The sequence below is a fragment of the Phlebotomus argentipes genome, unplaced genomic scaffold (assembly GCF_947086385.1).
Source record: "Phlebotomus argentipes unplaced genomic scaffold, Phlebotomus argentipes genome assembly contig_33, whole genome shotgun sequence".
Taxonomy (NCBI): Eukaryota; Metazoa; Arthropoda; class Insecta; order Diptera; family Psychodidae; genus Phlebotomus; species Phlebotomus argentipes.
Window position 1 is genome coordinate 561,318 of NW_026776167.1, and position 19,803 is coordinate 581,120.

Here is a 19,803-nt window from a genome sequence, read left to right on the forward strand (position 1 = left end):
GAGCAAGTGAGGAGGCAGTGGAAGAGGACAAGTTGAAAAAAGAGGCACACATCGTGCAATGGCTAGAGAAAATGAGCGAGTGAGAAAATAGCATAAGTGTTTGTTTATTTCAAATGGCACGACTTTAACTAGCGCACTGATTCTCCTGGTCAGATTTCCTGGGACTTCCTCTTGTATGACCTCCCCATCCTCTGGGCTTAGAGATTGTTTTGATGGATAAATTTGCAAATAATGACAATAATTTTGTGTGCGCTCTCTTGTGCCTTTTATCGAAGAAATCTCTCTCTGGGTGCAGAAGACGTATGTATGTATAAAAAGATACTAATGCTAACGATACAACATGAAACCGAATTAAATGAACCATTCACTATAATTAATAGACATCAATTAATGTCACTATTGTACCTTCTCGTGACCCAGAAATGTTAATCCAAACGACCACAGAACTGCATCGGTGTTTACGATGGTGTTTGTGTTTTTTGCTAATACGGACAGGCCAATGCTCTCTCTATCTCCAATTTCTTTGTCTTGTGGCTTTAGTGCTATATCCAACGATTGGGCAACCAGAGAAATTTCAATATGACCGTTTTTCGAACAGTTGATTTTCCAACATCCCACTAAATCGACCAAAGGTGGGGGAGGGGCGGGCACATGGTGAATATGCAGTGTTGTTGAAAAGTCAGAATGTTGCCATCCAGTGAGTCACGCGCGCGAGCGCGAAAAGTGGCCCATTTGACATGACAATTTTAACAATAAAGCAAATATTGTGGAAATCATACATATAGCGTGAAGGAGGTCAATCATTCTACCAGAAACTGTGAATTCTAGTAGAATTGAGTTGGTGCTTTTTTTTCGGTATTCGTCTCTCTCATTTGCTACCAAATTATCTCGTTATGGAAAAGTCATTGTTTTTTTTCTCATCACAGAAAGAAGAAAAATAAAATGCAGGAGTTTATCAAGAGAATAAACTTCACATCATCGTTCTATAATAAAGAAGAGTGCAGAAAATCTAAAATAAAACTAGATTATTTCTTCTCTTGGCATGAAAATAGAATTTTCAGGTTTTCTTGTGGCTTCTAAATGCGTTTCTACCTTATTATATCGCACTATTTAAATTTTATATTCTTAAGTCTGTGCGTAATGAAATTAAAAAGTAAGATTTTGTACTCAAATCAAAACTTTAATACTGAAATCTGTACACATAATGAGAATGTCAAACAATATTGTATACAGATCTTACTCATTATATCTCGTTATTGAGTGAAATATCGAAGTTTTTCATATTTTTTAAAGACATTTAAGAGGTTTTCTGGCAGACAATTTCTTCCATAACAGGACAGACATTGGACAGAAACATAGAACTTCAATGCTTGGACGATGTGCACTTCTTGAATATGTGAATTTTACTGCAATTGGTATATATCGCTCCTCCAGCGGACACAACAGGAGAGCTGCAGAACCCGCGAAGAATGAGACACAGATTCAAGGTTTACGGGTTGTTTTTTACTTCGCCACATCTCTCGACAATCTCTCGTGCTGTTCGCGAATAAATTGCAAATAATATAAGAGAAATAATTGATATACTCAGTGGTTGGTTTGGTGGAAGAAGAAGAGTGGCGATGAGAAATATTGGTATGGCAGAGAAGAATACATGCGACTACTTGGCCAATTACGGTGAGAAACTCGAAGAAATGCTGCGGTTTTATTTATATTTATCAGATTCGTTCCCCAGCGATATATATATTTTTGTATTCTTTGCCTTTTTACCCTCCACCTGTCTAGTTCACTGAAAATTCACACACAGTGTGATTCATTTAAGGAAGTTGCTTGAAGCTCTTTCTCTTAGTCTCGCTCTTAATTCAATTATGTCTTGAGATTTCTTTTTTGTCTCCAGCACGATTCTATGTTTCCCGTGTTATGTTGGAGGATTAGCCAAGGGGTGACGAGTGCATAAGACTGTCAGAGCAAGAAAAAAAATCTTCCTGTTAAGTCTGGAATTGTCTAAGTGAAAATATTAGAACTTTCACCTCTTTTAATTTTCATAAGTTGTGCGCGGAGCTTTGGCGTGGATTAAGTGGTTGGATATGGGACAATTTCCTTTCTCGGCACCCGCCAGCCAAAGTGTCAACCTCTCTCACTCTCTCTCTTTCTCTCCCTCTCTCAGTGCCATGAACCCTCTACAGTCAGTGAAAGGAAATTTCCTCCAGTGTTTCGTGTGCCATGTTATATTTTCCACTTTCAATGGAAATTTTCTCTCCCTCAAAGTCCTCCACGTCGTTTTTCTGTGTTCAATTTCAGTCTCACGCCACACATTTTCCACATATTTCTCGAGATGGGTATTTTGAATTGAGTGGTGAATCAATTTGCAATTTCAATTTCTCTGTCCATATAGGATTTCGCAAATGTTTTAACTCACATATGTCAATTTTTATGCTATATTTATTTTTTTTCAACTACACACTCGCACAAACATTTGCCATTCACATGCTTAAATGCAATGGATGGGACTATGTGTGATTTATATTTATGATTGGGGATTTTTCCGTGCGCACACGGCAAAAAACCAAATTGCATATGCGGATCAATTTTCTCCACAGAGATCGCAATACTTTGGAAATGTGCATATTTCTGCCTTCACTTCAGCTTCACTCTTCTCATTCGGCATCTAATCACTTTGTGTCCCCTTCAATCGTTCTTTCATATACATATATTGAATTTCCAATGCAATTCAGTGATTGCCAATTTTTCCATTGCGGAATACAAAAAAAAAGTAACATAAGAAACTATCAGATACGACAAGATATATGGGTTTTGTCGAGAAATTTATCAGCCTAATGACAAAGCATCACCTTCATCTCTTCCCCATGAGACGTGATGTTGTCACAGCAAAACAGGCAATTTAACTCTCATCAAAGCTCGCACTCGCCATTTCTTACGCGAAAACTGTACAAAAGTGTATATAGAGTAACTTGACTTTTACATACTTGGCAAGAAATACTCGTTTCACTATTTTGTTATTACTAATCATATGTGACAATGTGAACTTTTTCTCCAAAGCACTTCACTGTGTGTTTGCGTGTTGTGTGTGCGTGTGCGTCTTCTCTATTTCTCGTCTATAAGAAGACTCGAAATGAATAACAACAGTGCCGAGCAAGAGATTGCGAACTATGAGTTGAATGAAAATCACTAGAAAGAAAAGGCCAAAGTCGATTCTATTCACACACACACAAACAAAGTTACTCTGCGAAACCCAAGAGATAAACTGTAGAAAATCATCAGTGGAAGCAACACATCAACAAGAAGTGTATCTTCAAAAGAGACGGTGAATTTCATGTTCTCCATCGCTTCTACACTTCACTGTATATTTCCCTTGTCACACACATTCTTCTCTCTCCTTCTCTCACTTCTTTGCTTTTTCCATTTTTCCATCAACACACAATTCACTGGATATTGAGCACCACGATTAAATTCATTTATTCCACATAAATACCATATCTCCATCTATTTTTACACAATACCACATACATGTACTGTATTGAAGCGTATTGAGTCACTTCTGCTCTGTGCCGTTTCATGGATTGAAACCCCAATGTTGAGGTTCTTATCTCTTAGAGATTGAAAAATACATTTACTCTCACGTGAGAGTGCAATGGAGGGCAAAATAGAGGTTAGAACAATTATACAATTGCCTATTCATGTTTTTCATAAACTCCAAAAATTTCAAACAGAGATCAAAGGTTATAAGGAAAAAAGAATGGAAAGGATGAACACCAATAAAACTCCTTCACAGTTGTTCATGTGTTGGGCCTGATTGCAGTCTGACTGACGGCACCCTTCCCAGAAAATCATCTTTTCAGCGAAAGTTCTTCTTTGTTGTTCATTGTAAGGAATGTGTGAAAGTAAAAGCCTTATTATTAGTCAGCCTTTTGACAAATAACATGTTGCTTTCAGTGTTAATTTGAAAACTCACTTCTACTTCTAAAGTCAGATTGTTCTTACATATCAAATTTCTGATTTCAGTTCTGTTTCTATCCTTTTAAAATAATTGACATAAAATTCCTTTTCTGTGCAAACAAATCATCGTGTCTTGATTCTCAATAGTATGAATGGTTTTTATACAACTCTTCATTTAACATTTCTTTATGATTTTGAAATGTGAAAATCAAATAAATCGTTTTTGATTGTATGTCATCGGAAAAGTCTTTGTCACAATCTCGCCATTTCCATGCAATATTGCCGGTGAATGGACGATTGATTGCATCTCTCGAAGCAATTATAAGTCATCTCTAGCCATCAATTTGCACCTGGTTTTGTCTGTGGCAAACGCTTTTGTTGACTCTTTGGAAATAACTTCCAATATGGTTACTGATAAGAATTGTTCAATATTTATTTGCTGGGGAGTGCGCGGCGATATTGTGTACGGCAGAGTGTTTAGTGTCTTTCTCACTGGCTGTGCTTTATTTTCAGCCACACAAAGTGTTTACCTGTAAATGCAAAACACGCGCAAGGAAGCAATTTGGGTGTTGAACATGGGGCCAGTTTGGTGGTGTAGAAGAAGAAGAAAATTAAGTGATAAATTGTGGTAATTTATGAGCTGTTGGAAAGGGTGGGGGGAGGGCAAGAAAGTGAAAAATGTACCCAAAAACAGACTATTTCCAATTTATAAGGTGAGATAAAACAGTGTGTAATTGTGAAATGTTGGGAAGTGGTAAAAAAAAAATAAATAAAAAGAGCAATAAATGTGCATCGCGGGCTGGAGGAAATTCACGACACACATTCTCAATGTTGACCGATGTGGCGCGAGGAGGGAAAAGACCTTGTGAAGGTTGTTGTTGGGCATTTCTGATAAGCGTTTGTCATACAAATTTTGTCTGCCACGACGCGCACGCCTGCAAAACTATTTACACAGTTTCCATCATTGATTTTCCATACACACCATTTTTCTCTGCAATTTATTGAAAATAACTCTGATGAGCACACATCTCTATTTCTGCGGTGCCATTTGCTCAAATTGACAAACAGCTCGAATGGAATTCCTCTCACTCTGCACAGCCAAAAAATAACAACAATATTATACGTAACACCACTTATTTTGCAATTTAACTTGTGGGGAAAAAATTAAACGGCAAACACTTTTTTTATATGTGTATTGGTTGCGTTTTTTCACTCTCTCACTCTTGTAAAAGCTGTATTTGATGAAAAATGGCGTGACTATTGTTATCATGGTGGTTGTGCGTGTTTGTTTGGTAGAGCAAATGAAAAAAAAAGTGTGTGTAAGAATGAAATGAAAATAGCAAATGATAATGTTCACTTCAATTTTTGCAAAGAAATTGATAATGAATCGACTAGACTTGCTGTCGACTCATATATGTTATCATAATATTGAATGGCAATTGAAGCATGATGCTATGTTAGCATGAATGTGTCTGCAAAACAATTTTTTTTCACTAGAATTTTATCTGCATTGCTATATGAAACTCCTTGCAGTGAAAATTCCACAAATTTTAATCACGTTTCCAACATTTAATTTATCTCCCTTCCACTGCATACAGTGTAATATAAATCTCTGTACACCCAGAGTACAAGTGTTTGGCGTTCATTACTCCGTGGCAAATAACAATATTTATTATAATAATGCTGTATGATTGTATTTACTGCCTTCGCCTCTGTCTTGCTACTCTTCTCATACAAATATGTATTTGTGAACATATAGTGGGAAAAATGTCAGTATGTTCTGGGTAAAATCACCGTCAATGTTCATCTTTTCGAGATCATATACTAATCTGTGTGACATTTAACTATAATAGACATAAACACGATACATAAATGACTTCGTTTCCTAATTAACTGTTAATTACCTACAGTGAGACACAGTATTTTTCACCATTATTTTATTGTATCAACGCACATTTTAAAGTTAGTTGCATGAAAAGAGGTCAGACATGGATTTTCAGTGTCAGTAATCTCGTATTTGCATATTCTTATCTGCCAAAGTTACTCAAGTGAAGACAATACTGCGCCTGTGTTTACCAAATGAAGAGTAGGGAAATAATTTTTTGAACTATATCTATACATGTATTCTATATAGTTACGATGTGTCCAGGTATTATCGTCTCTTTCAAACAAAGTTTTTAAAAGAATCAACCTCCCTTTGATAAATATACTAAAGGAGAAGGAATCTCCAATAAAATAGATCTTGAATTGCAGAAGATCGTCTAAAAAATCATCAATCTGAAGAATTGACACAGAATTCTAGAGACTCAGTGTTTCATTATTCACACGGAATATTACTATAAAGTGTTAGTTCAGAGATTATGAAAGTATTTAAGATTAACATGTACGTTTTGCTTAAACAGTTTTAACTATCAATATCGTATCTCGAAAATTTCCATACATTACATAAACGAGAATTGTTTATTCTGCAATATTTGAGGCATAACCTAAAATTCACCTCGTGAAAAGTAGTTTAAGTGCGTTATACGACATTTGTTTACGGAACAGAAGGACTGTTTTAAACAAATCACCATCATCACGTCATTTCACGTCATGCAGTGTTAATTTATGGATTCCTGTGGACGCTGTCTAACAGAATTCCAGTAAATCACACTTATACAAAATATGTATTACTTGAAAAGTTGAGGCCCACACTTTTTCCTGCCATTTCCCTCCCATTTAGTCAATCAAGCCAAAAATTACATAATAGAAGTCATTCTCTTATCAAACCTTGAAGAGCACCGCACAAAGTGCTTTCTTTTCAATTTCTCTGCAAACACAATTCCCCCCCAAAGTCCCCCAGATAAATTTCCCCAGATAGTGACAGACAGAGAGAGAGAGAGGCCCCGTGAATGGCGGCGGTTCTACCGTGAACATGTTCAATATAAGGAGTGTCATGTGAAATTCTTTTTTTTTCTCTCTGCTCACCCACATGTATAACAACAGCAAACAGCAGAAAAAAAAGACACGTAAGTGACTGTAAAATTCCCTAATTTATGCCATTCTCTCCACGGCAGAACAAAAGAGAGTCTGAGGTAAAAGGAGGAAAAAAATGCTTACCGGTTCCCTGATGACTTCTTCGACTTGGCCTTCCTGTTGCTGGAATTTCTATTGGTTTTGTCTGGCATCGGAAGGCTCGATGCATAGCCATGCTCTTGCTCTGTGAACCGTGGCGAGAGACAGAGAGAGTGAGGGAGAGAGAGAGAACGAAGAACAAATTAGACAATTGATCGTTAAACATACGTGGAAGGGAAGGAACGAGAGAAGAGAGACGAACACAAACCCTCAGAGACTCTTTAAGTGATTATGATTATTTTAAAACCCACGCATTGACTCTCTTGTGCTGTTTTTCTCTCCACCACAATCTCGCAGTCTGTTATTCAATGTTTGTGTCTCTTCTCTCTATTTTTCCCCTCATTCACAACTGATAAGATAGTGAAAATTATTACATAAAAAAGAAAGAAACAAAACTCCATAAGCAAATCATCTGAAGCGACGTGAATTTGAGCTCGTCTCTTGTGGTTGATTCAACTCTGTTTCAACAACATTGGATTGTATTTCTTCTTAACCTTTTAAAGGGACGATTTTTTGCGCGAATTCACGTGTTTATCTTTTTTTCTTTCTTTTTTTCTGCATGTGAAATGTGACACAGACAGGCATTCGCGGTTCGGTTATGTAATCAATGCAAAATAGCAAAATAAGTGAAATTTTATAGATCTATTGAGTGTTTGATCTTTTTATTAGTTTGGCTGTTTGATAGCAACTTAATTGCCATCAAATGATCTCTTTGGTCAGCACTTAATGTATTTTTAGATCGAACTGCACGTGGTTTGTAAATTGATTTCTTATATTGATCATAAAAAAAAGACCAGAGAATGAGCAAAATGTAACCAACAGAGAAACAATTTATCGATCTAAAAAGTCAGCCTTTGTAAGTGTACAAATGACATATGTATGTTCTCCGTTTAAAATATTATTAATGAAATCATTGTGACGGTAAAGAAGGGTGCAACAAACCGAATTGAGTTAGAACTTTCCAAGTGATCTAGTAAACTATCTTAATTGGTCTTTTTTTTGTTTCTATCCTAAACATTTTTCCACGGAAGGAATTTCAGTTGAAACATAGATTTTTTTCTTATTCAATCTCATTGCATATTCTGTGAGGAAGTTAGTGAAAGAACACGAGATTTGGAGTAAAAGCAGTCGTGCTCGGTTTATGCCTCAATTTCCATATTTTTGACAACTTTTGGTACTTTGGTACAGTGAAAATTGAGTTTTAGCCAAAGTTTTGGTGAATTTTTTTTCATGAAATCTACGAAAATCGGTTTCACCGAATCCAATTCAATAATTACAAATAGCACCAAAAGTGAAAGAACTCATTGTGAGCAGAAAACATGCAATTTTGACCAATTGTTTGTCTCCCGATCAGTTTAATTTTCATTCGCAAGTTTCTTTGAGTAGTTTAAGCGTAGAACTTAAACCTACAGACAAGCTTGTTGTATTTAGTCACGAGATTTAGTACACATTTGTGTTCATAAAACCACTTTTGCATGTATTTATGCGATTTATGCTGACATGTTCATTGTTATGATTGTGCACTCGGTAAAAAATACAAGATATCTTGAATTTTTTTTAAAGATATATATTTGAAAATCGCTTTTTGCCAGCAAATCATCCAAAAAAGAGTGTTTAGCTTTATGTTGTTTTCATAAAGTTTATTTCTCTAATTCAATTTCCACACAAAATCTTCAATAGTTTTCTTGTTAGAAGATCGGAAAACTATCACTTTTGAACTCTTATCAGATGCTTTCTTATCGGAAGAGAAACACTTGGCAAATTCACATCTTGTTCGCATGTAAGTTGGCATTTTCGGCTCGCTTTCTGTGACACACTCACCCGGACCCCTTCCAGACCGGCCGGAGGGTCGTCGCGCGAACAAAGACGCGCTTTCCGGACGTTTTTTACCTCTCTCGCGTCTATCCAAGTACTCAGCAGCCTTTAGTAATGCATCGATGCTCATTTTCGCGTGGATTTCGTGGATAAACTTCACTTTTTTCTCTTGCTTCTTTCTGTGATGTGGCGAACTCACAAAACCCTCGAGAAATCACTTGATTTTAGAGCGGATCGGGTGCTGATTCGGGGGGTGTTTAACAGGGTGTCTCAGTGGCCACGGAGGTGAGAAAAAGGCAGATATTTTGGGGACTCTTTAACTTTCACGACTCTCACGGATGTTTGAACGCGCGCGACACAACACACTTTATCTCTCTGTTTTAAGGGGGCGCGACTCGGCGTTGTCTGAAGGCGACTCTCCTTGTGGGGCTCCTGGCCAGAAGAAAATTCAGCTGCACGTCGCGACTTGGGTAGAAAAATACTCTTCAAGACTTCTCAATGGACGACGCGTCACTCGGCGAACAAAACACACTCGATATTCAACGCAAAACGCTCTTCGGTGGACAAAATCGTGCGGCAAAACTCGGTCTCGCGATTTCTTGCAATCAAGCAAATCTGGCGTACGATCGGAGTGTGATATTTGGCTTATTTGTTCGATGATTGAGCGAGGGACTCTTTCTATATCGGTTTTCTCTTCCAACTTCTTGTCACAAAGGCAAACTCAAAACTAAAAGACCCACTCTGCAAAAACACTGCGATGGCGCTCCGCTGTCACGAGCTACATGAAGTTGCCAACAAGTCTTCCCCTCTCGCGAACGCAGCAGCGCCACTTGGCGGTTTTCCTACGCAACACACTCTTCATCTCACTCACACCAACGGCGCAGAATGTCGATGCAAGAAGAGGACGAAACGAAAACATCCCAGCTGAACCGATTTTACATGTTCAATATCCGAAAAGTAAATGTAATTTACATCAACTTTATTTCACTATAAATACCTGTAAATGGATCCTAAATTATTTTTTACGCACCTTACATTTCATATCCTATTTAATGGCTATTATATCTATTAATTTATTTCCACTGTTGCTAGCTGAACAGAGAAATTTGCAGCACAACATGAATAAACACATTTTGAGCTATTTATCTTAATTTTCCTATACGCAATACGCACAATACAAAGCAGAAATAAATTTATATGTATTCGTTTGACGTGGCTCCTTTTTTATAGCAATTGGTATCCTGAAATGTTTATTGTATCATATCATTTGTTGATTTTTATTCAATTACACTATATGTAAAATTTGTAATTGCATCACTGAAATGTTAAAAAATGCGGTTTTTCAAAGTTTTTCTCTGAGTTTCATACGTTTATTGGCATTTTGTAACAGAACAAGTTACAAAAAGGCATACAGTCACATTTTTGCTACGGGGGAAATATTTAAAACAGCCAAGGTGCGATTGAAGACCTTCCGGAGAGCTCGCAAAAGAACAATCCGTGCGTGGATGGTGGTCAGCAGATGCTGGCGATTGTCCTGCAATGCCAAATCTTAGTTTTACTTCTTTAACTATGAACAAACATGCAAGACTAAGTATTTTCGATAAGATAAGGAAGAGAACTTAAGACACGTAGAAAACAATAGAAGAAAATTGATAAACAGACGTAAAGAGAATTTTCTTATGCTTACTGTGAGAATTTGAACGCGACGATAATAGGCACTGAAGACTGTGACCAGACTCTGGAGGAAGGAACAGACGAGATGAGGACTGATCCGTCCTAATTCCAACTCACAAAGGCTTTTCTCGATCATCCACTCCTCGCCAATGATGAAATTTAGTAAAATCACCCATTCTTCAGATTCAGACAGCATGCCAAAGTCGACATCTTCCAGCTTTGGTGCTTCCGGGAAGTTTCTAGCTTTGAAAGTCTCCAGAAGAGTCTCCATTCGCGCAGAATTATAAAGAATGAACGCTCCGCCGCGACTGGAAGACCCACCAAAAGCTACTGGACTCGTGGGCTTTGCCTCCAGCATCTCAAGACACAGAGTCGCTCTGCCAAGGTTCTCAAACTGTGAATCTCCTGGTCCTCGGAAGCCATATCTGTGTCTGGCCACCAGTTCACACTCCCTCACCTTCTCTTCCAGGCACTGCGTCCAGGCGACTGAGGAGGACTTTTTGCCTGTTTTGGCGTCTAAAACTACTCCGGGCAGAATTCTCTTCATTCCAGGAATTACTTCTGCTGAACTCTTGCTGGTGATAACGTAGGAAATGTCTGCATTTGTTCTATCAAGCACTTGTGTGAATTTCCGGGACCTCTTCAAAAGATTGGAGAAGACATCTCTTAGCAAAATCCCTCGATAGTCCGTTAGAGTGTCCGAAGCTTCCTGAATCTCCTCTAAGAATATAGTTTTCTTTCCTTCCTTCACTGGGAATTCCAGATCTGACTCCAGAGTGTGCTTGATGACCCTCTTGAAGGTCTCACTCCTGTTTAGAAAGATAACACAGCGATTTTTCAGCACTTCTACCTTTTCAACCGGAAGACTCCAACCTGCATCCGCGCTCTTCTGCACAATTTCCTCTGGCGACACTCTGCGATATGCGAAGATGTCTCCTGAGAAGTCATCCCGGATCTGAAGACACTTTCGCCATATCCGAAAGTCTGTGGGAAAGGAAAAGTCTCCACACAGAAGCTTCTCAGTGGGCTTCCTCATCACCACCAGATTCCAGCCTTTCTCCTTCTGTCCAGTCACAGTCTCCAGCAGATTCCCAACAAAATCATCCAGGAGAGCCATCCTCATGCACTTTCGCTGTAAAACAGCGAATATTCCTTGGTTAAAACAAAATTTAACACATAAGTGAGAAAATCAATGCGGTTTGTTTTGTTTAGTGACGTTTCTGAAGTGTCGTCGTGCAGATGGCGATACGAGCAGAGCTAAATTTATACGCAATGAATTTTCTACGTAGAAAAATGAAAATAAATACATACTTTACATCCTTACATATGAGCGAAAGTATTTTCAACTATAAGAAATTTGCCATATGGGCAAAAATGCCTCTGGCCGTAAAGCTCTAAAAGACAAAAAAAAACTATAAGAAATATTTAGATATTGGCATCGATTGATACGTAATTTTGGTAAAAGATATAATTATTATGCATTAATCTAAGTGAAAATTCTCTGAAAGTGTGAAATTCATTTAATTGAGATAATTCTTACATCTTTCAAGTACAAAATCTCATGTTATTTTCCTCACTACATCCATCCTCTATTGCCTATACAGTACACCGCATGACATATCATATTATAGGAATACACTGAGATACGGAATGTGTGGAGAGAGATCCGAAAATTGTTCTGAAAGCAAATCTACCCCATTAAACCCTACATCTCTCAACACAGTTTCTGTACTCTTGACTAGATAGGGCGCGTGCGCCGGGCGGAAGGCGCAGGATTCTGGGCACGCTTTTGAGGAGGAGAGAAGAAGCCATCTTGGAAATGCTAAGTTTTTGCCAGCTAGTATAATAAATGGGAGTGTTTCATTGGGAGAAAGATAATCTAAGTCTTCTGTCAAGCAACAATATTGCTTCCCGTCCCGATGCCAAAGTAGTTGAGATTGAAATCGTCCCCAAACAGGACTTCTTCCTCTCCATTGGTCGTCATGTTGATGCCCAACTCGATTGGATCGATCTCAGTGACGAAATAGTCATTGCCGAGGTCGTTGCCTCGTGTCACCATTGAGCGCAGACCGCTCTCTTGAACAATCTCATCCTTGGACAGGGGATTTAGATAATCTCCTGTGGAGTCAATGGCGAATGAGTCGCCCGGATGCACAATTTGCACCTCAACGTTGCGCCTCACGCCATTCAGAATCTCCCCTGCCACTCGACGTAGGTCATCCGAGGAGTCCGCCACGTCATAGGGCAGCTGATGTGTGTCCTGTGGGGTGTAGAACGTCGCCATGGCATCAGAAGGTGTCGTTGGGGGGTGATTTTCCGGCGACTGGCGCTCCTGATGCGACAGGATGCTCGCTGTTGCCGCCGCTGTTTCGTCAAAGACCGCGTCCACTTCTCTCCTCACAATGGCCGGCGAGTGAGCGGCTTCCATCTTGAAAAAGAGCTCTAAACGTTGTTTTTTCTGCAAATACAGAGAAATAGATGGTAAAAAAATCTGGCATGTACAAAATTACTCATGGCAGCGAAAAATTCAAGCATGCATTCTGAAAAATGGTCGTCTTACGTGCTCCCACGCCAGATTGTTGGCCTCCGAGTCCCTGGAAGAGATGGTCCATAGGTGCCCGGCGCCCTGGGGCGCCTTGCTGCCCTTGCGGAAGTGCGGATTGATGGACAAGTTGTGGCGCACGGAGTTCTTCCAGCGGTCGTCGTTGCTCTTGTAGTAGGGAAAGCGGTCCCTGCGAAGAGGCGGGGAGAAAGAGAGAATTTGACGAAAGGAGCGTCGCGACGTGCGCACTCGCGACGGCCATCGCGTTCCGCCCTCTTTGGCCACCACCCAGTCCACCGTTTCGTGGACAAATTAAATGGAACTTCCACCATTTTCCTCGCGGACAGTTAATAAATTATAAAATTTTCCCCCCAGCACCGAAACGAGGGTGGAATTTCCGCTTTCAGGACTCATTAGAGGCGCATGAGTTTATTGTTGTGAATACCAAAAGCAGGGACGGAATGGCTTTCCCACTTTTATTTCTTGCACACTCACAGAATTTCTTTTTAGGGTGGAAGATCAGAGTTGAGATTTGCTGTTGGGTTTGGATTAGAAAGCTTTTAAAATTAAACTGGTCAGTGTTTAAAGATTTCATTCACTTTTGTGTTGCGAGAATTGACGTACTAATTGTGCGTTTACGTTGTTTTCTCAAGACATTTTTTTTTAATTCAACAATATCGTATTTTTAAATTATTTTTATTTTATTAGATTAGAATTACAGAAAGATAGGCAAAAAGATACACGAGGACTTCGCAGTAAATTCATTGATGTCCTACATCAAAAGCTTTTGTTGCTTTAAAACAGACTTGCTCCGATGGAAATCTGTGGGGAAAGTTATCGCATGTTTTGAAGGACTTTTAGCCCAGATTATTCTGTATCTAGAGAAAAAGTAATATCTTCAACTTTGGTGCGCAGGCGAATAAAGCACGAAGACGGAGAAAATGGACTGAATCGAGCGACTTTTCTCCCACTTCGCAGCCCAAAATGAGATTGTCCTCGAACCCCAACCCCCTGCGAGTCCACCACCCCAAAGAAGAGCCCCATCGCGGGACGAGAACGCTGGAAAATTGTGGCGTGTCATTTCGGATTGAGTCAATTTATGTCTCCTTCGGCAATGTCTTCACGGAAAAGCCGTGTACATCGAGGGGGTGGCCATTGAGGGTGGGCGAGCGGAGGGGTGGGAGTGTCGTTGCACCCACCAATCGAAGTGGAAGATTAGCCGTAATGTATTTATGGTCATTATACCCACAAAGGAATATAAAAAAAGCAGAGAGAAAGAGAAGGAAAATGAGGGTGGAAAAATCCACCTTTCACCGAATTTTTGCGTCTCCAATTAAAGAGAAAAGTTTTTTTTTGCTTCGATTTACTTTCATATGATTCTTTCCAAAATTTTGCGCTTATCAACCAATTTCAATGAACATATCACATGTTATTGTCTGTTAATTCGCAAAATACACCAATTAACTTCGCCTGAAAGCGCAGAAGGTAATTTTTAATGCTAATATTAGTGTTGTCAGTCAGTGGAAAGAGCCTCAAAAGGAACACACGATTTAATGTAATTGAAAACGTTTACATGAGGTATTTACCTTTTTCACCCTTTCACTCCCTCTTTCCATGTCTATTCGCGGCTCATTCGAATGTGTACCATCGCGGCTTTTTTCCCACAAGACAAAAAGCATACTCGGCCGTGATACATGAAAAGTCGGGCTGAATGAGCAAACATAAGACAATCAGTTTCTTTTCGGGAGGATTTCGTGTGGAGTTTCTTGGGGAACAGGCAACGAAAGGGTGGTTAAGAGTCTTTTCCACCCCTAATTGTGCATGCTCACTGATGCGCCAAATTGTGTTCAGGTGAGAGATTCCAATCGCCAACGGGTTTAAGCATTAAACGCGTATTTCCGGTCATTTTCTCCACCCCTGCGCTTCAGCTGGACGTGCCCACTCATGCGAAACGCCCTCTGGCGCGGGGGGTGAAGTCGGATTTGAAATTGAGACCCTCAGTGACCCGTGAAAAAGTTGGCCTGGGAATTGTGGGCAAAAAACGGCGGGTGCGCCTCGAGGCACCCCAGCTAAATTGACAATCGCATTTTCGGGCCGAGAGCGAATGTATGCAGACAGTCACTTGGACAGGTTGATGCTTCAAACGATTGTGGTTTGAGAGCGACACGCAATCGAATTTGAATTCAAATTTTGTCGATTATTCATTCTCCACCCACCCCGTGAGCGCCCACCCCTTGGCCGAGCGGAAAAAAGGAGGATTCCTGGTCGAAATCCAAAGTTGTGCGATGGGGAGCCAGAGTGGAAATGGCTTTTTTGTGTGCGCGAGACTCGTGTCTATAAATAAATTGTCAATTGCTGCACTATTTCCACCCCCGCGACTCTGTCGAATGGGCGGCTGATGGGGTGGAACCTGTGCACGACAGACACCGTGACAAGAGTTGGTAAATTACATTTTTGGCCAAATGCTATTTGCTGTATGTGCGCGCGAGGGGATTTTCCAATCTCTTTCACCCATATTTCTGCCGTTCCACAGGCATTTCACATGAAAAATATGTATTTTAGAGAGCTTTCCGGGCGAGAAAAGCAAATCTACATTGATATATATTTATTTTATTATTGCTGAAAGCAAGTATTTTAATGGATATATAGCGATGTCCTATGAAAATTAATATGAATTTCATAAGAAAATCTCATGTCATCATAAGACATGCAATAGACAATGAATGTAACAAGCGACTTTCTCGTGAATATTCTCTGATTGTCATGTGTACATTAATCTCGTAAATCGATGCATCATAAAGGAGTTTATTTCATTGTCTACGCCTAAGATCGCATTTTCGGTTTTCCTGTTTTTTTTCTTTTGTGTAAATATTCCTTTAAAAACAGGAAAAAGAACTCAATGGAATTACATATAGAAGTATTTTGTGTGGGGGTTTCAATATAACAGAAAAAGTAGAAAAGCTTGATTCTCTGGTTTTTTTGTGTCTCTTTAAGTCGTGTTTTCTAAATTTGGGTTCTTTCGAGCGGAAATTTACGAAATAAGAACGTGGAAATGTGCAAACTTACGAGATCCATTGATAAATGCCGGACACTGTCAACTCTCCTCTATCCTCCAGAGCGTACTCAATGAGTTCGGTGTAGGTGAAGGGCGGCTTCTTTTGGCTGTAGTTAATAAATGGATTCAGAGTGATTCAGACTTCAGAGCAATGCTGGAGAACAGAAAATTTAGAAATTCGTACTAACATTCTGTTGGGATTCTCCACAATGACATTTTCCGCAACATTCAATTCATCATCATCAATTCCTGCTGTTGCCTCTTGAATGATCTCGTCGATCTTCTTCGTCGAGTGACTGCGCGGCGTCGTGACGGAGGCGCTCCTGTTAACCTCTGGCGACAAGTGCGGCAACTCGTCAAGTTTGAAGTTGAACAGCCACGATAAGTTCTTATCTTCGAGATCCTCGGAGGTCATATCTGTGCCCGAGAAAATCGCAAGTTAGATGCCAAAGGCCAATCAATTAGAGAGGAAGTGAAATGTGGAGTGAATTGTAACTTTTTCCTCCTTGTTTCACTCTCGTGTTTACAAACAAGACGATGGAGGTTTGTTGCTATAGAAAAATCCCTAATAATTTTGAACTTGATTTTATGCGGTAATTTCACCTTATTTACTAAAAGAAGGGCAAAGAACTCACGATTACTCGGCTCGCTGCTCACGGCGATCTTGGCGGGTCTCTGGCCAGGATCCGACGTGAAGGTGTCCATGTGTGGCTGCTGAGAGTAGGTGCCGGACGTGGTCTTCTGGTCCAGGTCAAGCAGATCGTTCGTGCTCCAATTGGCCGAGAATTCTGCCAAATTAGCAGCGTTCGCCTCGGAAATTATGGGATTTTGCACAGGCAAGAGGTTGCTGTCGAACATTACATTGACGAATTCGTATTGATGCTCCTGATGACTGTACAAATTGCCCATGTACGTCCTCATGCACTTGACCGGCTGCTGAAAATCACTCCCATCCATCGGTGGATCGATTTCTGTGCGTTTTCGCTTCGCGTAACGATTTTCACGATTTTCCATTTGCTGCTCATTCACTTGCGATGTCTTCAAAATGGCCGGATCGCAGATTATGGTTGTCCTCATTCTCTGCCGAAAGCGGAAAATCCAACCTTGCCGCGTTTCAGGATTTTCTTTTTCTTTGCTTCTTACACGCAAAAATTTCCTTAAACACTTTTTTCCTGCCTATTCATCACTAAATGGATAAAATCCCTCACTGATTCGCTTTTCAATGTAAATTGCACTCACTTTTTTGGGGGGATTTTCAGTCAGAACACTTGGTGGAAAATTTTTCACTGACCAGAGAAAATTGGAAAAATTTCCCCTTTTGGCATTGGTGGATGAAATTCACACCCAAACTCAACCAAAGTGCTACCGAGACTGACAACGAATTGCGCCGTTTCGCTCAAATTCTCCCCTTTTTCCACATCGCAGAACTGCACTCAAGAAAATTGTGCTGAAGGGTAGTTTGAGCACGCAAAAGAAGCATGGATGGGATAAACATTTGCATAAACATTTGCATAAATGTTTATGTCAATTAAGCATAATCAAAGAAGATCTTGATTGTATTATGTTCTGGGTCTAAATTTCTGTTGATTTCTAGAAATTTTTGTAAATATGTTATTGAGAATATTGAATATTTCATATATTTAAACCTTTTAAACACACGAACTTTTTTTATGTTGAAATACGTCAAATACAAATTATTTTTAATATTGCACTCTTACTTGGAAGCTTCGCTGATTTAAAAAAATCTATAAGATGTAATCTTATTTACATCAGTTTCTTAGAAGAAGATTGCTTAAAATGTTTACCAAATGCGCTTTTCTATGAGTGCAACCTTTCTCCACCCAATAGGGATGGTCGATTGAGGGAGAACCGCTGAGGTGGAAAACATTCCTTCCCCCTTTCAACACACACAAGCAGCGACTGGAGAGTTTTTATTCGCATAAGAGAGAAATAATGCATTTAACAGTCAGTTTCTGCTCAGACTTCCGCCCAATGCGGCCAATTCTTCATGTCCTCGAAGAGATTCTCCCCCGGACTTGCTGTACTCTGCACCTGTCTTCCTCCGAACACCTTAACGTCCTTCGAGAGTTCGTAATTGCTGATGCCGCACTCGATGAGATTCTTCGCCGCCTGAACGGCTTTCCTCGTGGGCGCATAATCTGAAGAAGAATGAAGGAAGTTAACATACACAGATCTCCTTCAGAGTATTCTCTTACTTTCATAGTTGCCCATGAAGGCGATTCCGATGGATCGGCTGTTGTAGCCATAAGTGTGCGAACCTCTTCTGTGCCATCCGACGCCCTCGAAGACGCTTCCATCGCCACCGATTAAGAAACTGCGAAAAACGGTAAAAGCTTAGTCACATTCTCCAATTATAAGCACGAGCAATTATTCTACTTATAGCCGATGTCATCGAACTTGAGATCGTCCATGTGGTAATTCTGGATGCTCTGCACGATCGGAACGCACTTTCTCTGCGCATTGCACGTGTTTGTAACTGTGTGATGGACTATGACGAACTCAAGTGGCAAAATTGTGTAGAAGACGTGAAGAGGCTCTCTAGCTTGCCATCTTTTCCTAGTCACAATCTCAGGACAACTGAAAGACTCTATGCTATCCGCGTCATCCATCACATGTGGATTTCCATGCGGATTCCCATGTTGATTTCCGTGTGCATTTCCTGCATTTCCATGCTGGTTTCCATGAGAATTCCCTCCATGAGCCCATGATGGCTTATCTGAGGAAAAAGGATTCTTTCTTATATTCTTTAGGAAAAAAAAAGAAACACTAAATGAACCCATGTTTCATCTATTATACATCTAGAATGATAAGCACAAGAATCCGGCTTATCCGTGCACTATTTCTTTTTATTTGTGATTTTTGTAGGTATATATTTTTATTTGTGTAGCTTTGAGTTCTTCCCTAAGGATTAATTACCCACAAAACTCCATGAAAAGTTTTAAACCTCTTTCACAAAAACACTGAACACTACAAACTATCCGCAGGCAATAATTTGGGCCTCAAGCAAAAGATGAAACACGGAAAACTTACGATATTGTCGCCCATAATCACTTTTTTCACGCATTTTTCGCAATGATCCAAAGCTTTTGAGACAATTCCCTGCTGTATAATCTGCTCCTTTCCATTTTGTGAGATCTTAACACTTATTCCTTACTTCAATAATTTTTACAAATCATATAAATTTGACCGATTTGATGAACAAAACAAGCAGACTGAAGATTAAAAAAAAAAGCTTTTTATCAGTGAATTTCATTCATCCTTGGTCTCCATTCCCAATGAATGTCGCGAAACGTCTAGAATTCATTGAATTCGACAACGCAAATAAATCTGTGACCAAAAACACTTTTAGCGATAAAAGCTGAAGCAAAAAATGTCCAGTGCTTTGTGCTGTGAAGTTCGCAGTAAAATTACCAGAGTGAACAAGAAGAAATCTGTTGATGAAAAGGAGGAACACTGCCAAGAAGAACACCTTGAGATCCATCTCAGAAGCGCACACTGAACCAACTGAAGACCAAACCGTCAAGAGGCTCTCAGGGCACGAAACAGCCACAGAAATGCTTTGGGTCAAGAATTATCTGCAATTTGCGTGAGTGTGTTTGAGAACTTGTGTTTATTTGACTTTGGAAAC

General features: G+C 39.7%; 4 protein-coding genes across 6 annotated transcripts in view; all 4 read right to left on the reverse strand.

Annotated features, from left to right (window-relative positions):
- Positions 1 to 9,621, reverse strand: part of LOC132256920 (max dimerization protein 1-like) — a 114,051-nt gene extending 104,430 nt beyond the window's left edge. The window contains exons 1-2 of one of the 2 annotated variants that reach the window (XM_059753527.1): positions 8,890 to 9,621; positions 7,054 to 7,153 (exon numbers count right to left, since the gene is read on the reverse strand). In XM_059753527.1, coding sequence (XP_059609510.1) covers positions 7,054 to 7,153; positions 8,890 to 9,013 — 224 coding nt within the window. In that variant the 5' untranslated portion in view covers positions 9,014 to 9,621. The remainder of the gene's footprint in view (positions 1 to 7,053; positions 7,154 to 8,889) is intronic. The other variant, XM_059753528.1, reaches the window with a different exon arrangement.
- Positions 9,622 to 10,106: 485 nt separating this feature from the next.
- Positions 10,107 to 11,788, reverse strand: LOC132256861 (uncharacterized). The gene is made up of 2 exons (XM_059753434.1): positions 10,571 to 11,788; positions 10,107 to 10,417 (listed from the first exon to the last, which is right to left on the reverse strand). The coding sequence occupies exons 1-2, from the start codon at positions 11,678 to 11,680 to the stop codon at positions 10,298 to 10,300; spliced, it is 1,230 nt and encodes a 409-aa protein (XP_059609417.1). The 5' UTR covers positions 11,681 to 11,788; the 3' UTR covers positions 10,107 to 10,297.
- Positions 11,789 to 12,089: 301 nt separating this feature from the next.
- Positions 12,090 to 17,231, reverse strand: LOC132256930 (uncharacterized). The gene is made up of 5 exons (XM_059753539.1): positions 16,790 to 17,231; positions 16,343 to 16,571; positions 16,166 to 16,261; positions 13,118 to 13,289; positions 12,090 to 13,015 (listed from the first exon to the last, which is right to left on the reverse strand). Exons 1-5 carry the CDS (start codon positions 17,229 to 17,231, stop codon positions 12,449 to 12,451), a joined length of 1,506 nt encoding a protein of 501 aa, XP_059609522.1. The 3' UTR covers positions 12,090 to 12,448.
- Positions 17,232 to 18,070: 839 nt separating this feature from the next.
- Positions 18,071 to 19,764, reverse strand: LOC132256878 (peptidoglycan recognition protein-like). Of its 2 annotated transcripts, none has more exons than XM_059753465.1 (4): positions 19,587 to 19,764; positions 18,552 to 18,891; positions 18,371 to 18,489; positions 18,071 to 18,313 (listed from the first exon to the last, which is right to left on the reverse strand). In XM_059753465.1, the coding sequence occupies exons 1-4, from the start codon at positions 19,654 to 19,656 to the stop codon at positions 18,132 to 18,134; spliced, it is 711 nt and encodes a 236-aa protein (XP_059609448.1). In that variant the 5' UTR covers positions 19,657 to 19,764; the 3' UTR covers positions 18,071 to 18,131. The 2 variants fall into 2 exon arrangements, with proteins under 2 accessions (XP_059609448.1, XP_059609449.1); XM_059753466.1 differs by lacking the exon at positions 19,587 to 19,764 and adding an exon at positions 19,206 to 19,455.
- Between the last annotated feature and the right edge of the window lie 39 nt (positions 19,765 to 19,803).

Coding starts and splice junctions, on each gene's coding strand:
- LOC132256878 (XM_059753465.1), bottom strand. CDS start 19,656: ATGGATCTCAAGGTGTTCTTCTTGGCAGTGTTCCTCCTTTTCATCAAC. Junction 18,490..18,551: donor TTCGATGACATCGGCTATAA/GTAGAATAATTG, acceptor CGTTTTTCGCAG/TTTCTTAATCGGTGGCGATG. Junction 18,314..18,370: donor CTTCATGGGCAACTATGAAA/GTAAGAGAATAC, acceptor ATTCTTCTTCAG/ATTATGCGCCCACGAGGAAA.
- LOC132256861 (XM_059753434.1), bottom strand. CDS start 11,680: ATGAGGATGGCTCTCCTGGATGATTTTGTTGGGAATCTGCTGGAGACT. Junction 10,418..10,570: donor GTCGCGTTCAAATTCTCACA/GTAAGCATAAGA, acceptor TTGGCATTGCAG/GACAATCGCCAGCATCTGCT.
- LOC132256930 (XM_059753539.1), bottom strand. CDS start 17,231: ATGAGGACAACCATAATCTGCGATCCGGCCATTTTGAAGACATCGCAA. Junction 16,572..16,789: donor GAGCAGCGAGCCGAGTAATC/GTGAGTTCTTTG, acceptor TCTCGGGCACAG/ATATGACCTCCGAGGATCTC. Junction 13,290..16,165: donor GGCATTTATCAATGGATCTC/GTAAGTTTGCAC, acceptor GCCTCTTCGCAG/GGACCGCTTTCCCTACTACA.